Source organism: Phyllobates terribilis, unplaced genomic scaffold, assembly GCF_046119375.1.
Source record: "Phyllobates terribilis strain yellow unplaced genomic scaffold, ASM4611937v1 Scaffold_11__3_contigs__length_659146591, whole genome shotgun sequence".
Lineage (NCBI taxonomy): Eukaryota > Metazoa > Chordata > Amphibia > Anura > Dendrobatidae > Phyllobates > Phyllobates terribilis.
The window spans coordinates 165,108,302-165,126,899 of NW_027362771.1; the positions used below are offsets into that span (position 1 = coordinate 165,108,302).

General features: G+C 38.0%; 1 protein-coding gene across 2 annotated transcripts in view; it reads right to left on the minus strand.

The window, feature by feature from the left end:
- Positions 1-4,184: 4,184 nt before the first annotated feature.
- PTPRB (protein tyrosine phosphatase receptor type B) overlaps positions 4,185-18,598 on the minus strand; it is a 213,155-nt gene continuing 198,741 nt past the window's right edge. For both annotated transcript variants that reach the window (XM_073651780.1, XM_073651781.1), the window contains 2 exons: positions 7,948-8,068; positions 4,185-7,189 (listed from right to left, as the gene is read on the minus strand). In XM_073651780.1, the coding sequence (XP_073507881.1) occupies positions 7,167-7,189; positions 7,948-8,068 (144 nt within the window). In that variant the 3' untranslated portion in view covers positions 4,185-7,166. The remainder of the gene's footprint in view (positions 7,190-7,947; positions 8,069-18,598) is intronic.

Below are 18,598 nucleotides of genomic sequence, written 5' to 3' on the forward strand. Positions count from 1 at the left end.
AAAATGTTGTTTTAGCAGATTTTACATTTTCACAAGGGGAAGATTAGCACCGCAATCCGTAACACTACACCTGCATTACTGCCCACCGTATCCTCCATGGATAGCATTCATACGCGAAAATCGGATGTTCGAATTAGCCCTAAATCAAAAGGTTTAGACAAGTTGAAATCCAGCAGCAAAACCCCTTTAAACATAAAATTACACTATTACAGCTTTGTAGGAGATCTAAGTTGTATGGAGGAAAGAGAATCATAGATATCTATGGGACCATATTGTTTTGCCAACTTTATACAGATGCAAATGTAAATTTCTTTTTCCCAAGGTTTATATAAAATGTGAAACTAAAGCAAATTGTGGCATTTTTCATTTCACTGCATTATTGAGATACAGTATTTTACCTTAGAAGCAGTGACATGGAATGTCTATGGATAAAGCCTTGAAGTGGTTATCCAGACATAAAATATCAAATATTATCAATATCAGATCCAACACCCTGAAACCCCCACCAATCAGTTGTTATTAGCTATGGAGGTGTCTGGATGTAAATGTTGAATCTGTTCAATGTGTATTGGCTGTTACCAAGAACTGCAGATCAGCTCCCAATCATTTAAACAGGCATTGATCTGCAGTACCCAGCAGTCACTGCTACACATTAAACAGAAATGTGCAGCTCAGTTAATTTTTTATATCCAGCCACTGCAGAAGCTAATAACAGCAGAACGGTGGGAGTGTCGGGTGTTCAACCCTCACTGATACCAAAAACCATCTGTACAGAGTGATTCTTTGTGTTTAAGTCTTGTGAAAACACTTCATCTAAAAAGCTGGTTACTAGGGATGAGCGAGCATGCTCGGATATGGAATTATCTGAGCGTGCTCGGGTTCAGATACAGGAGCCGGCGTGCTTGAGTAAAATGCTCTGGCACCCGCAGCTGCATGTACCATAGCTGATACACTGTCATTAATGGCAGTATATTGTTGATATGCGGGCATTCTCCGCATGTTTAGCGGCTGTGTATCAGCCACTATACATGCGGCCACAAGTACCCGAGCATTTGACTCGAGTACGCCGGCTCCTCTATCCAAACCAGAGCATGCGCAGATAACTCCTTATCTGAGCATGCTCGCTCTTCCCCACTGGTTACCAAACTGATGCTGACTGATTTAATTAGATTGGTTTGCAATCCGTTTTTGGAAAAATTGTTAAAAAAATGATAATTAGAAAATTCTGAAGCTAAAAATTACTATTAACAACTACTTAACACAATTATTTTTTTTTTAAATCACCCAGAAGCAACTCATGGAGAATAATTTATTCCCCATAATCAGTACTAACTGCTATCACAAGAACTGAACAGACAAGAAGATGGAAGCGTTTTTGTTTTTTATTTGCACTGAATGTGAAATGCTGACAGGTTTATTACAGGGGGTAATATAAAAACATATTACATTTCTTATTACATTGTAACTGAAATAGCAAATCTGTCCAATAACACAGTATTGAACACCAATGTTATATACAAAGCACTGAAAAAGATTACAAGTGGCATGACAATTTTAAGAAGTTTTTTTTTCACAGTGTTTCCCTCCTTGTAAAATAAAGCTATTGCTACATTTGAATTTGAGGAGAAAACGAGATTCTAGAAAACATCTTCTATAATCCCAAAGACGTGCTGGGCCAAACTGGTACAAATATATAAAGCAACCAATCACTTTAACTCTTCAATTTGTCTTAAAAAATTAAGCCTGAGGTGCATTGGTTATTTTAGGTAACTGCATTAGTTTTCCCTTGCACTATTTTTTATTTATCAGCTCTAATATATATGGGCTCATTCAGATGTCCGGTTATCACATATAAGTGCTATCTGTATTTTTCACAAATGATACTCGTAATCTGCAATAGTCTATGGGGCCATTCACATGTCTGTGATTTTTCGCAGATTGTGGAAAATGGCAGAGACATGTCCAATTTTGATCTGAAGGTCGGATCGCACTCGGCCATACAAGTCATTCGAGTGTGGTCCAATTTTCACAAACTGTCAGAATGGAGAAGGTGGAGAAACGTTTTTTTGGATTTCTCCATGTCCGAGAAAATCAGATCACACAATGATAAAACTCTGATCAAAGTCTGATCAGAATAATCGGCATGTTTTTCTCATATGTGGAAAAATCGGACGTGTGAATGAGCACTAAGGCAATTATTCAGATAAGATAAAATGACAATGCCCCATACTTACAGTATGTACTTATTGCTTATGTATATTTATGACCTTCACCTACTTCTAGTGACAATTCTCACTTTAAACTAGTGGCTGGTCAGGATATAAGAATTCTTTATATATACAGCCTAATGGCTAAGCTATTTTTAGAGGTAATACAATTATTAATATTGTGTTATTAAAAGATTTTCAATAGTATTTGATAGAGTAGAATAAACAATCCTTTGGTAAAATTGAAAATCAGTCAAAAAATGGATATCCGGAGGCACTTCTGTTTTGTAAAGGGATTCCCAATACCTCTAGGGTTATTTAGCAATATATTCATTAAAAAAAGTGGTTGAACCTCAGTCAATTATGGTTTGATTTTCACAAATTGATAGTAAAAAAACAGGGTTTATTGGTTGTGATTACAATCAACTGTAGGACGGCTTAAGCACATATAGTATAATTTAAAAAAATATATATAAAAACATTACACAACGCGTTTCAGCTCTATAAGCCTTCATCAGGTAAATGAAAGAATATGTCTTATATGAAACACATACCTATCCCCATTATTTTTGTTTTTTTTTCACAAAGGGAATTCAATCACGATTACCTTTACTACTAAGGATCTCATAGAGTTGATAAAATTGAAGAAAGGGAGTGTGTATGACTACAGAAGATTATAATATCACCGCATCTCCGACTTAAGGCAATCGGATGCTATTACTTGGAGCACAAAGGTCTGGAGAACACCTAGGTGAGAGAGAATTTGAGATGACAGACTGACCCACCCCAGACAAAAAGTAAAACTATGTCACCTTTAATAATTATAAATCTATAAAATATTAAGGTGATGTCCACCGCTTTTTTCCTAAAACAATATGGTCTATAAATGAAAAAAATAAAAAGTTTGCTCGCTTCACTGTTGTGGCCAGTGATTCACTGCCGTGGTCACATGTAAGTAGGATGGGGTAGACTGTATAGAGCCAATCTCTGTATATTCTGTTCTGGTTGAACCAACATGTGAACACTGCAGCCAATCACTTGTTGCAGCAGTGAACAATGCACTACCTCTGCAACCAGATCAGGTGGCTAATTTTTTTTTAAACCATGCTTGGCTCCGCTTAAGAAATAACGATGGACAACCCCTTTAAGACTAATTATTAATGATTAGACAACTATGCATAGCCAAAAAGAACATCACTCAAATGGAGTTGGATTGCTGACCTACCTTGGGCGGCATATCCCCCCCTATTTTTACCATTAACTGTCAAAAGAACATAGGATTCAATAGGAGAAGAAGACAGACAACCTGGTTTACATGTGCAAATTAATTTTATTAAGTTATATTAAAAGGAGGGTTTATAAAGACAGTACAAAAGGTGGAAGAAAATTGAGATGTATATAACTGTGAATGCCCCTGTGTCAGGGTTATTAACAGGAGCAAATGTAGATATTCTGACACAAAGCGATATATATAAAAACACCATGTCAAAAACATATATAGTCACGGTCTCCCATTATTGCAAAAGTGCCCAAATGGCCTAAAGTCTTTCACAGGCATGTAATTAGATAATAGGAAAATATTTAAAAGCCAATAAGCTCTGGCTCAATGGCCCAAACTATATCAGGAGAGCACAATGTAATGAGGGGGCCAAATAGTCAGATCGACAGGTGCAAAAAATAGACGCTTAAGCAGTGCAGTAATCAAAATTGCTTACCCAGGAGTGGAGAAGCGGTAGTGGGAGGTAAATACGCCCTAGTGGGAGGTAAAGGAGCCCGACGCGCGTTTCGCAATGCGACTGTTCGCTTTATCAAGGGCAGAGGTAGTAACTATATATGTTTTTGACATGGTGTTCTTTATATATATCGCTTTGTGTCAGTATATCTACATTTGCTCCTGTTAATAACCCTGACACAGGGGCATTCACAGTTATATACATCTCAATTTGCTTCCACCTTTTGTACTGTCTTTATAAACCCTCCTTTTAATATAACTTAATATAATTAATTTGCACATGTAAACCAGGTTGTCTGTCTTCTTCTCCTACTGAATCCTAATTATTAATGATGATGTCATCTCTATACTTTACATGTATTATTATATATTTAGATTCTTCTAAAGCTTCAACAATATTTTTTTTATTATAAAATATAAAACATGCAAAAATACTTTAAAACAATATTTACTGGATCTTTAACATGTGCTATGGTGCTTGGCAGTGAAGTAGGATGTCTGTCCAGCACTGGCAATAAATGTATTTTTAATACATAACAACAATATAGGTAATATTTAAATAAATATGATTAAACATAAATTAAAAGCAAATACTTGCTGAAGTATTGTAGTATAAGCTACATATCAAACTGGCTGAGTAGCATAAAAGTCTGAGTGCTGTTGTTTGATATACTGAATAAGGAGATCTTCATGCAGCTATGACTACAGTGTATTACCCAACTGCAGCATGTAGCTCCTCTGCGGTAACCACTTGTAACCAAACCTAGATCACCAGAGAACCTGAAATTCTATACATTTGGTTTGTAGAACCACAAAAAGCCCAAATGTTTCAGCCATAATACGAAGGATGAAATGTGGCTGTATTATGGCTGGGTTAAACTGACCTTTGGAATATGAATGCCATTTACCTTGTTTAAAAGGGCACATGACTGGAGATCCATGCTCCCCGAAACATGAGCAGCATGAATTAGACACTGTGTATGCTTCAATCTCCGAAATGCTTGCAGCACAGTATTACAGTAATAATCATACATTTTGTGATGGTTTATAGGTTACCATGAATTTACAATACAAATGTTTCACTGAACGAAGGTGCAGACATGTGAAATTTCAGTCTGAGTGTGATCCAACAAAACACCGGATCGCACCTGTACCCGTGTTAGTCTATGAGTCCATGCACATGCCAGAGTTTGATCCTATATTCGTATCGCACTCGGCCATGCGAGCCAATGAGTGCGTGGAAACCATCGGACTACATTCGGATGACATCTAAGTGGAGTCCGATTTCCATTGACTGACACAATGGAGAAGATGGAAAACATTTTTTCTCCATCTTCTCCTCATCTGGGAGAATCGGATCACACTCTGATCACAGTTTGATCAAAGTATGATTAGCATAATTGATACGATTTTCTTGGATGAAGACCTATAAATAAGGGGTAAAAGGAATCCTATCCAAACTGACCATCCTTGGTGCTGGTGACTTGGTTTTTGACTTGCTTTAAGATGTCCAAAAAGCTTTAAATGTTATGATCTACTTGGACAAGTCACTAGCACCAAGAAGGATTAAGGAGAGGAGTTGGTCAGCCATGTATTCTCTTTAGCTTATGCACCAAGCTTCCTATAGGCCTTGGGTTATAATGTTCATATGAGTAGTTTAGTGAGTACAATTGTATAAATACCTAGTTAGATCATTCTGTTGAAAAAAGACATGTCCATCAAGTTCAACTGAGGGATGGAAAAGGATAAAGGGAAGGGGTATATGTACAACCATGATGCTAGAACCAATCTGCCCTATAGAGCAAGGTTTTCCTTTTTGGTCCCGAATGTCATTAGGAATATCCTAGGTATTAATGGTTTCTGTCTTATGGATTGACCTTAATATGTGTACATTACTTACATATCTGTATTTCCAAATAATAGTATATAGTAAAGCCCTTCCCATACATCTACCCGCTTCCATAAAGTAAGACTGTCAAGCCAATGTAAAAGTTCACTTTAAGAGGCATTGAGCCAGAATTCTCACTTACGAATAATGTTCTGACCATTTCCCAATGAACATTTTAATTACAATGGTAACCTGCAATTCGGAAAGCAAACCTTTTGCAGATATTGCTTGTAAGTGTGACCCAGATGCTATGTCTGCATTTCATGTTCCAGGGTGAGTGTACATCAGGTCACAAGATTATGTCTATCATTCTGCACTACTTTTACAGGCTATACTTTCATACACAATATGATAAACCAGCTAATAAATGAATTGGTTACTGGTGGGGCCTTGGCAGCCCAGTCCGACACTGATCATATCTATATATATCCATTGCAGAAATCACAATGGCGATAATTTACCACGTAGCTCAGGTTCTGTCACTAAACCACCATTGTTTAAGTGCTACATTTCTAAATAGCTTATATTGTATGATTCATTAATTTACACAAGTGCATAGGTTATGGCTGAGAGCACATTGTTGGGGGTCAGTAAGAATTGAGGTTAATACATTTTGATACATTCAGCACTTGATATACTAATTGACTGAGAATATACTGTATAACATATATCTAACATTATCTGAATATTTTGGATCTTTTGCAAATGGAAAACCCTAGACTTTACATTCTAAGAGCATAAAAGCTATATTTTTTATAGTAATTGCTTAGTAAGAGGGAGCAATGCTTAGAATAGAGAATAGGTACGCAGCGACAAAAGACACCATTACGAACTATAAAATGAGATCAATCTTGTGGTATTATATACAGAATATTTCCATTTCAAGCACAAAAAAACACAAGCCCAATCTCTACATGGTTTATGAAGTAAGCCCCTCATATTTCATGGACAGATCACTCCTGTTTTTTTATTCTACATGAAAATAATGTTCTTAACCAAATGCAGCTTGACGGAAGATGAAGAGGTCCCTGGCACAGAGGAGATGGGATAGTATGTCATTGAGATGTCAATGCACTAATGCAAATGTGCTGGATACATTGACACAATGCAGATTGTCAGCTATTGCAGAATTGGCAGGGTTCATCCAGGGTCTTCCATTTTACAAAAATGAGTTAAGTAAACAGTCTGTAAACAAGAATATATTTACATATATCATGAGACTTGATGTGATGTACAGGTATATTACATATACATTGCAAGATGCAGTAGAAATACTGAAGACACGTTCAATGTCTCATGCGTAAATGTAGCTTCGTCTTGATTGGAGCAGATATTAGAGTTATTGCCTGGCATACACATTTTCTGAAAAAAAAAGTTGATTTGTTAATTCGGATTACAAAAACATAAGTTAAAGGGAGTAAGTCACCCCCGAAATGCATTTTAAATGAGCTATACAATGTTGTAGGGGATTTAACCCCTATAACATGCATACTAGAACTGCTCCTGGTACTGGTACACTGCCTGAAAAAATAACTTAATTCATGTGAATGAGGAGGATTTGGTGCACCTTTGGCGTGGCCAAGCATTTTGTGCACCGTTACGCCTCCTCATTTGCATATTGGGTCTCTTCTTTAGCTCCTAATTGGTAGTGCTCACTCCCCAGAGTGAGCATTGTCTGAATACCACTGGCGTGTGTGTGGTCGCGCTTGTCCTACTCTCTGCCTCCTTTTTTCTCATGCTGCTCTCTGAATTTCCAGGTGTATTAGTGCAGCGACGGCGTCAGAAGAAAGGAGACAGTGAGAAAACGCACACAGCCACGGTGTTCATGCGCATCTGCACATATACCGGCACCATTCAGACAGTGCTTGTTAATGGGAATCGATCACTGTCAATCAAATAACGGTGCACCAAACTCTTGGCCACACCAAGGGTGCACCCAAGCCTCCTTATTCACATATTAATTAGTTATTTTCTCAGGCACTGTACTAGTAACAGGTACAGTGCTAGTATGGATGTTATGGGGGCTAATTCTCCTACAACACTATTTAGCCCATTTAAAATGCATTTTGGGGCTGACGCAAGGTATTTAAAGAATGGCTCTCATTTTTTGAAGGTCTCACCTCTATGATATTCTGGATTCACATTTTCATAAATTGGAAATACAGGATTATCTTGCTCATTTCGCAGTTTTCTTGCTCTTAAGACATCTCTAACACACTGATGCAAGTAAACATATTGACACTGTAACAAGACAAAAAATGAAAAATAAAAGAAATTTTTTAAATATTTCATGAATTACATTTATTTATAATGTAACAGATATAAATAATGTTAAAAGGAATCAGGTTTTTTCTATGTAATCTGACTACCGCATGATGAAGGGACAGTGACTCTGATTTCAGCGATATATCACTTAGTTTCCTTGGTGTAGTAGCTGTGATAGCAGAGCTCAAAATGTTGTGCCCTGTTTAACCTTACCCACTCCACTGATTAGCACTGTACAATGTATATTGACAGAAAGCTATTAATCAGTGCTGGGGACATGGTTGGACTAGGCCAGATTGTCCTGTTGTGATAATCTACTGCTGATAAATCACGCTATTCTAATACTGCCCTGATGGATCTTCAGGCCAGACAGGAAGAACAAGCCGAACAGCTCACTGAGTTAGAATCACGAGTATAGAACATTGAAGATAATTCAAATGAGGACCATTCCAAAATAATGGCTATTGTTCGTGTAAACACAATTCTGAGAGACCATATAGATGACTTTGAGAACCGCTCTCGCAGAAGCAACCTGCGTTTGGTGGGTCTACCTGAATCGTATCTTCAGAACACTCTGAAACCCCTATGCGAGAACGAAGTCCCAAAAGCCCTAAAACTATCTGAAGGTAAAAAGGTGGAAAGGGTCCACAGAATTGGTCCTCCACCCTCTGTCTCTGGAGCCCACAATACAACCAGGCCAAGACAGGTCATTATGAAATTTTGGGATTTCAATGATAAAGCTGACATTATCCGAGCATACAAACAATTAAACCACCCATTGATCATTCAAGGCCATAAAATCTTGCTTTTCGAAGACTACTCCATTGAAGTAACCAGGAAAAGGAAGTCCTTCAGCTCTATGTGCACCAGACTGCACAAAGAAAAAATTTGCTTTCAATTCCGCTACCCGGCTACTCTATGCCTGAAAGACACAGGCGGCTCTTTCCGGGAATTTATCTCACCTGATAAGGCAGAATCTTTTGTCAGCAGTCTCCTAGGACCAGGGGCCAGCCCTGAACAGCCCTACCAGGCAATAACTCCCTCTAGCTCACGGTCCCCTAAGAGACCCACGAAACGAGGAGACAAAGGAGACCAGAGTTATAACAATCGTTGATTTAATGAGTTTCTCCTTTTATACACCTGGAGGCTCTGGAGTAAAAGTCTTTTATGGAGGCAATTGCTTAAGAAAAATTCTGATAAAATAACTTAATTAAGGGGAATTTAAATGTAATCTGTTATATTGCACACATGGTCGGGCAGAAGTGAAGCCCAGGAGATTGTTTTTCCCCTAGCGAGCAGTTAAAAATGTTCACACTCTTGCTAGGTCAGTTCTATAAAACTTTGGTTTATTGTTATTTGAAATTGTTTCACTTGTTCGAGCTTTGCTCTTTAGTACATAATCTAACTACATGTCATCATTATTTTGTAAGCTGTTCACCAAACAAGTTTATCTCTACAATCTTTGAATATGTATATCGTATCTTGGAATGTTAAAGGTTTGCGATCTCCCCAAAAACGGATGAAAGTCCTTAGACACTTAAAACGTTTAAAGCCCGACATAGCCCTCCTACAGGAAACGCATTTACCTGAAGCGGATTTCCCCCGGATGAAAAAATTGTGGGTTGGGGTGTTTATGGGTCATCGTCCGTAGATAGAAAGGCTGGAGTCTTAATCCTTATCAATAAACAATTTATACACCAGATCATAAGCCAGAAACAAGATGGAGAGGGGAGGTTGATACAATTAACATTATCTACATCTTGTGGAACCTTCTCTATCTATAATGTTTACGCCCCTAACATAGGTAACAAATCCTTTTTCAAACAATTGGAGACTAGACTCTTACTTGACTCCAACCCTAACAAAATAGTAGGTGGAGATTTTAATTCGGTGGTTTCAGTTCACGAGGATAGGAAAAACACTGCTGGTACTCCGCAATCAACAACCTCACATGACAAAGTACTAGCACCTCTTATGTCTACTTGCCATTTAATTGATTCATGGAGGTTCCTAAACCCTAGTAATAGAGAATTTACGCACTTCTCACACGCCAATGACTCTTGGTCTCGAATTGACTATTTTTTTGTCTCCCCTTCTCTGTTGGCTAAATTGGTAACGGTGCAAATTGATGATATTGTTATTTCTGATCATGCTCCAGTAAGGTTGGAACTATCAAGGAATTTCCCTCGGGGTCCTGACTTCTTATGGAGATTTCCAGATTACTTTTGCAAAAACGACTCATTTATTTCCTCGCTCAGGTTATGGTGGCACGAGTTCTTCTCTGACAATTCAGCACACCACGATAACCCCACATTATTATGGGAATCGGCCAAGGCGGTACTTAGGGGGAAAATTTTGGCGTATACTTTTTCTCACAAAAAAAAAGTTATGAAAAAATATAGTGAACTGTCCTCTGAACTTAACCACTTCGCGCCAGAGCCTGTTTTTGCCTTCGTGACCGGGCCAATTTTTTCAATTCTGACCACTGTCACTTTATGAAGTAATCACTCTGGAACGCTTCAACGTATTCCCCTGAATCTGAGACTGTTTTTTCGTGACATATTGTACTTCATGATAGTGGTAAAATTTCTTCGATATAACTTGTGTTTATTTGTGAAAAAATCGGAAATTTGGCGAAAATTTTGAAAATTTTGCAATTTTCAAACTTTGAATTTTCATGCCCTTAAATCAGAGAGATGTGTCACACAAACTAGTTAATAAATAACATTTCCCACATGTCTACTTTACATCAGCACAATTTTGGAACCAAAATTTTTTTTTGTTAGGGAGCTATAAGGGTTAAAAGTTGACCAGCGATTTCTCATTTTTCCAACAAAATTTACAAAAACATTTTTTTAGGGACCACATCATATTTGAAGTCACTTTGAGGGGTCTTTATGACAGAAAATACCCAAAAGTGACACCATTCTAAAAACTGCACCCCTCAAGGTGCTCAAAACCACATTCAAGAACTTTATTAACCCTTCAGGTGCTTCACAGGAATTTTTGGAATGTGGAAGAAAAAAATTAACATTTAACTTTTTTCACAAAAATGTTACTTTAGACCCAATTTTTTTTATTTTCACAGGGGTAACATGAAAAAATGGACCCCAAATTTTTTTGTGCAATTTCTCTTGAGCGTGCTGATACCCCATATGTGAGGGAAAACCACTGTTTGGGCGCACGGCAGGGTTCGGAAGGGAAGGAGCGCCATTAGACTTTTTGAATGTAAAATTTGTCTGAATAATTAGCAGACGCTATGTTGCGTTTGGAGAGCCCCTGATGTGCCTAAACAGTGGAAACCCCCCACAAGTGACACCATTTTGGAAACTAGACCCCTTAGGGATCTTATCTAGATGTGTGGTGAGCACCTTGAACCCCAAGGTGCTTCACAGAAGTTTATAATATTGAGCTGTAAAAATAAAATTTTCACATTTTTCCCACAAAACCGTTTTTAATCCCTTAATTTTGCATTATCATAAGGGTAATAGGATAAATTGCACCATGAAATTTGTTATGCAATTTCTCCTGAACACGCTGATACCCCATATGTGGAGGCAAATTACTGTTTGGGCACATGGCAGGGTTTGAAAGGGAAGGAGCGCCATTTGACTTTTTGAATGTAAAATTTGTTTGAATAATTAGCGGACGCCATGTCACAGTTGGGGAGCCCCTAATGTGCCTAAACAGTGGAAACCCCCCACAAGTGCCACCATTTTGGAAACTAGACCCCTTAGGGAACTTATCTAGATGTGTGGTGAGCACCTTGCACCCCCAGCTGCTTCACAGGAGTTTATAATATTGAGCCGTAAAAATAAAATTTTCACATTTTTCCCTCAAAAAATGTTTTTCATTCCCTAATTTTGTATTATCATAAGGGTAACAGGATAAATTGCACCATGAAATTTGTTGTGCAATTTCTCCTGAACACGCCGATACCCCATATGTGGAGGCAAATTACTGTTTGGGCACATGGCAGGGTTTGAAAGGGAAGGAGCGCCATTTGACTTTTTGAATGTAAAATTTGTTTGAATAATTAGCGGACGCCATGTCACATTTGGGGAGCCCCTAATGTGCCTAAACAGTGGTAACCCCCCACAAGTGCCACCATTTTGGAAACTAGACCCCTTAGGGAACTTATCTAGATGTGTGGTGAGCACCTTGCACCCCCAGCTGCTTCACAGAAGTTTATAATATTGAGCCGTAAAAATAAAATTTTCACATTTTTCCCATAAAAAATGTTTTTCATTCCCTAATTTTGCATTATCATAAGGGTAACAGGATAAATTGCACCATGAAATTTGTTGTACAATTTCTCCTGAGTACGCCGATACCCCATATGTGGGGGAAAACCACTGCTTTGGTGTACGGCAGGGTTCGGAAGAGAAAGAAGCGCTATGTTGGCTGGGATAGGCAGCAGACACCATGTCACATTTGAAGAGTCTCTGACATGCCAAAACAGCAGAAACCCCCACAAGTGACCCCATTTTGTAAACTACACCTCTCAAGGAATTCATCTAGGGAAGTAGTGAGCATTTTTTAATTTTTAAATTTATACCATTGGGCAGTGAAAAAAGCATAATTATATTTTTACCACAAAAAAATGTTTTACCCTCAGATTTTACATTTTCACACAGGGCAATGGGTAAAAATGGTGCCAAAATGTGTCACACAATTTCTTCTAAAAGTGTTAATACCCCATATGTGGCTGTATCGTACCGCTCAGCCATAAGGCGAGATCTGGGGGGGGGAAGGAGCGCTATTTGACAATTGGAGAACAAATTATTGTAGAATAGGCATTTGGATTTGGGAGCACAAAATTTTCTGAATTTCTTTTGGGGGGCAAGGACCATTTTGCTTTTCCAGAGCCTTTCTGCTACCAGTAACTTGGAAGTCCCTTATATTTTTAACAGATGATGGACCTGAGTGGGGACTAGCTTTTTTTGAGGACTGAGTTGAAGCTTTTATTGGGAACATTTTACGTAACATTTATCTGGCGCTCTAGGCTGAGCACTTACATCGGGGTTTCCATCTAAATTTCCAAGTGATGTAATTCAGATGAAACCCCTGCAGGATCCATTCACTATAATGAGGCAGCAGAGTTACTCTGGACTCCGTCTGGCCTCTGTTTAGTAGTGTCCTTTTTTTCAGAAGTGCACAAAACTGTGGCCAACCGCACTTTTATGCACGCCTAAAACAAATGACACCGTGGGATCCCAGGCTAGACGGCGTCCACAGTGGCCTATATCTGCCTCATTACAGGGAATCTTCCATCATGGGTTCTGGCTGAATCACGTATTTCAGAGATTTACATGGAAACTCTGGTGTAAGTGCTCAGCGCAGAGCACAGGATAAATGTGAGCAGAGCCTTACTGGGATCTTTGGGAGACATAATAAACAAATCAGTAGCAGGTGAATAATATTTGTTTTATTTATTTTTTATGCCGTTCCTAGTGTGATATAACTGATTAGATTACTTTATTCTTCGGGTCGGTGCGATTACAGAGATACCAGATTTATATCGGGTTTTTATGACTGACAGCTGTCACACACTAAAATACGCTTTTTTTGCAAAATCTAGTTTTTGCATCACCATATTTTGAGAGCTATAATTTTTCCATATTTCGGCCGATAGAGTCATGTGACGGCTTGTTTTTTGCGGGACGAGTTGACATTTTTATTGGAACCATTTTTGGGTACGTGACATTTTTTGATCGCTTTCTATTCCGTTTTTTGGGAGGTAAAGTTAACAAAAACAAACACTTCAGGAATTGTTTTTTGAGTTTTTTTTTATGCCGTTCTGCGTGTGGTAAAAGTGATCAGGCAGCGTTATTCTTCGGGTCTGTACGTTTACAGCGATACTACACTTACTGTATTTTTTTTATGTTTTGGCGCTTTTACACAATAAAACAATTTTATAGAAAAAAAAAAATTTTTTTTGCATTGCTTTATTCTGAGCGCTATAACTTTTTTATTTTTCGGCTGATGGAGCTGTATGGCGGCTTTTTTTTGCGGAACAAGATGAAGTTTTCAGTGGTACCATTTTTATTTCTATTCTGCTTTTTGATCGCATTTTTTCCACTTTTTGTTTGGCGATATGATGAAAAAGCATATTTTTTTGCTCCGTTTTTTATTTATTTTTATTACGGTGTGCACAGAAGGAGTTAATTAGTGTGACAGTTTTATAGCTCGGGTTGTTTCGGACGCGGCGATACCAAATATGTGTACTTTTTTTGGTTTTGTAATAATATACGGATTTATTGGTTTAATATTTTATTTATTTATTTTTATTTAATTTGTGATTTTTTTTTTAATAGTTTAAAAACTTTTTTTTAACTTTTTTTTACATTTTTACTTAGTACCTGTATGGGACATTAATTTTTATTTTTCTGATCACTGATCTCATGTAATGTAATAGACATATATTACATTACATGAGATCTTCACTGACTGTTTCAGTCAGAGTCTCCTGTCTGGTATCAGCTACATACAGGCTGAAGCCAGACAGGAAGGACACCATATATGGCAGAGCTGGAGGCGGTCATGTGACCTCCAGCTGCCATAGCAACCCCAGGTCCTCAAACGAAACGGAGGTCTTCGGAGGTAAGTAAGACGACCCCCTCTCTTCCTGCTGTCTCCTATATGCCGCGATCACTATAGATCACAGCATATAGAAGACAGCAAAGGGTTAACATCACTGGGACCTGATCTAATCAGGCCCCGATGATGTACCCTGTCAGAGCTAACGCTCTGCACCGGAATCGCAGTGCTTGCAGAACCCTGGGGGTCCTGAGCACTGCGAGACCACCCACCGTTTTTAAACGTTGGCGCTGCACAGAGCCCAGGCAGCGCGGACGTTTATCTACAGTGGGCGGTCGGGAACCGGTTAAACAAGCCTACACTACATTTCTTCTTGACCCTTCCCCTCTAAATAAAACACATTGGTCTCAAAAACAACCTGAATTTAACCAATACGCAGATATGAGAGAAAAATTCCATTTATCTCAAACAGAAGCATACTTTTATAGGTTTGGCAACAAATCAGGGAGGATGATGGCCAATTTAGCGAAAGGTCTGAAAAAGCCACAGGGAATTTTCCAATTAAGAAATATCAACGGGGTAATTCACACGAATCCTAAATCAATTAATGAGATTTTAGGCTCATTCTATAAGGACCTATACAAAAATCCAAAACAAACCTTGCCCCTCTCTGATACACTCTTAGATAGGGTCAAACTACCTTTATTTTCGGAAGAATATAAATCTATATTAATTAAACCTATTTCATTAGAAGATTACTAATACAATTAGAAATTTGAAACCAAACAAAGCCCCTGGACCTGATGAATACACTTCTAACTTCTTTAAATCCTTAACGGAAGAGATTTCCCCGTTGTTAGTATCGATCTTCAACAAAATAATCAATGGCAATCCCATTTTCCCTTCCGCAAATATGGCCTATGTCAAATTATCACTAAAACCAGGCAAAGATCCATTATCCCCCAATTCATACAGACCGATTTCCCTTATAAACATCGACATTAAGCTTTTATCTAAAATAATGGCTGACAGACTGGCCTCTATTCTACCCCACCTTATATCCCATGTACAAGCAGGCTTTGTTAAGGGTCGCTCAGCCACGCTAAATATTAGGAAAGTATTACTGGCGCTTGATAAAATCCACTCTACATCTGATTTAAAGGGGTCCACGGCAATTATCTCCCTTGACGCCGAAAAGGCCTTTGATAATATAAGTTGGGATTGGTTATATGTGGTTTTAACCAAGATGTCATTGTCAGGCCCTTTTTTTAATTACATTCGTAATTTATATATGTCTCCAAAAGCCCAGGTGTATACCCCGGGTTTTCTATCTACTCCCTTCCCTCTTGAAAAGGGAACGAGACAAAGGTGTCCTTTGTCCCCCTTACTTTTTAACCTGGCACTAGAACCCTTAGTCCGTATTCTATCTGACCCTAAAACATTTTCAAGCATCCAATTTAATAAAAAATCAATTTAGACGGCATTTTTTGCAGACGACATCATTTTGTTTATGTCGGATCCCATCCTGCATTTACCTCTAGTGTTGGATCTACTTAAAAATTTTGGCACTTACTCTGGGTTTAAAATAAATGGTAAAAAAATGTGAATTGCTACCATTAACTGAAAAAGGAGTGAAACTCTACTCAAAAAAATCTTTCTAAGATATTAATATAGCTACATCTCACATCACCTATTTGGGCATAAAAATAGGCCATTTGCCATCCTCTTTGTATACGCTAAATTATCCCCCCCTCATCAAAAAAATCCCTGATCAATTGAAATCGTGGCAAGATTTGCCCTTGTCTTTTTTAGGTAGGGCGCATCTCGTTAAGATGATCAGTACTTCTAAAATTATGTATCAACTCCAAACTCTACCATTGCTACTGAAACACTTTGATGTAGTTACACTTAATAGGGCCTTTAGTCGTTTTATATGGAGGGGAAAACGTCCTAGGATTAATCTAGGCAAACTTATGTCATCCAAGGATGATGGAGGCATCAATTTTTCCAAGTATCAGGAATTACAACCGTGCTTGCCTTTTTCGCTACATAATTGACTGGCTCCATAAAAGACATACATACTCCGATTACTCTCTGGAATCAGACTATGCTTACCCCTTCAATTTAACCGCACTTCTACACTCTCGCTATACTTCCCTACCCCCAGCAATCAAAAAATCAGTAACTTTTAAAGACACCATTTCCGCTTGGAAAGCGGTTAGAAAGAAATATGGCCTTTCTTTCAGAATTTCTAAGCACCTGCTGCTATGGTGGAACCCGAAATTTCCACAGGGCAGTGAAATTAAATTATTTTTTAAATAGCAGCAAGCAGGTATAAATAACATATCTCACCTTCTCCACCCAACCGATCAGAGATGGTTGACGTACCCAGAATGTATGGATAAGTATGATCTACCTCTTCAGCATGGCTTTCAATTTGAACAAATTAGACTATCCATTATGTCAAACTTAAGGGATGTTACCTTCGAGACCTTTCAAAACGAATTAGATGTAATTTTATTATCCCCAACAGGCACTCCCTCAATATCTAGTCTTTACTCGGCTATGAAATCCAATTTATTAAAGATACACCCTGATATTTTCTTTAAATATTGGAAGCAACAACTTGATGACGTGGAAATTCCCACTAAGATCAGACTAGGCTGGAAGATATTTAGAAAATACATTATAAATGAAACATGGAGAGAAACTCAGTATAAAATAATACACAGGGCCATTTATGCTTTTAATATATCGAAAAAAGATCCATTATCAAATAGACTAATTGCATGCGCTAAATGTCATCATCCATACTCTGACCTTATGCACGGCTTGTGGTCCTGCTCTGATTCAACAGTATACTGGGATCAGGTCTCAGACTTGATGAATACTATATGGGGTCCAGGATACACTCTCTCTCCATACTTAGCCCTGCTACATCATTAGAGCAACCCAGAGAACGCCGACAAAAAATCAAAACGCCCCCCACAACTGCTTCATACTCTACTCTTCCTGGCAAAAAAACAGCTACTCAAACATTGGCTAGACCCTATCATTCCCCCCTATAGCAGAGCTAATAATGCAAATGAAATATTTTATGGGAGTAGAGCAATTAGATGCCCTTAGTAACAAAGAACAACAAGCAAGTTTCTATCAAAATGGAAGCAGCTTATTATAACATGTTGCTCTCTGACTGAAAAGAATAAAATTGTCAAACCATTTACTTCTACAGAATGGTATATACTAGAGGATTTAAACAACAACCTAGGACTTTTACGCATTAACTAAAACATGGGAGATAATTGACACAAATCACGGGTATTTACTTAATTCTTTTGGTTGAAGATGACTGTATTTTGCAATACTTAATCTTTGTATCTTTGTTTAGTTGTTTATTTGTTAAGCCAGCTAACCTGAACTTATCGGTTATTCAGTGTGCCTGATCTATGTACAGGCCCTTATTATTGTGCATTCTGGCTTTGTTTCATATGTCTTTATATGTTTTTGCTTTTCTGAAAAAAACAAATAAAAATGATGTTTAAAAAAAAAAAAAAACACGCTATTCTATTGAAACAGTCCAGTAAGTGACACATCCATGGAATCAGGCTCACAGCCCATTCATCATGGGGCTCTCAGATTACATAGCAAAACCTGCTGACAGATTCCCTTCAAAGCTTTGAGCCTGAGACACTCCTGTAAAAAAGGACCTGCAAAGACACATCTGGCTCACGGTATAATTTTTTTGAAAGAAGAGTACATAATTTTTTTTCTTTTTCTAGCTACAAAAGCAGGAATCTGTCTTCTGTAAATTACCTGGGCAAGTAAGTCCCCAGACATTTTATCTATTAAGAATCAGGTGCTTTCACACATGCACAGACACGTTTCCAAAGAAATGTAGATGCACCTCCAACATTTAACCTTCACATCTGACCAACACTTCACACCCTGAGAATACTAGAATGAATA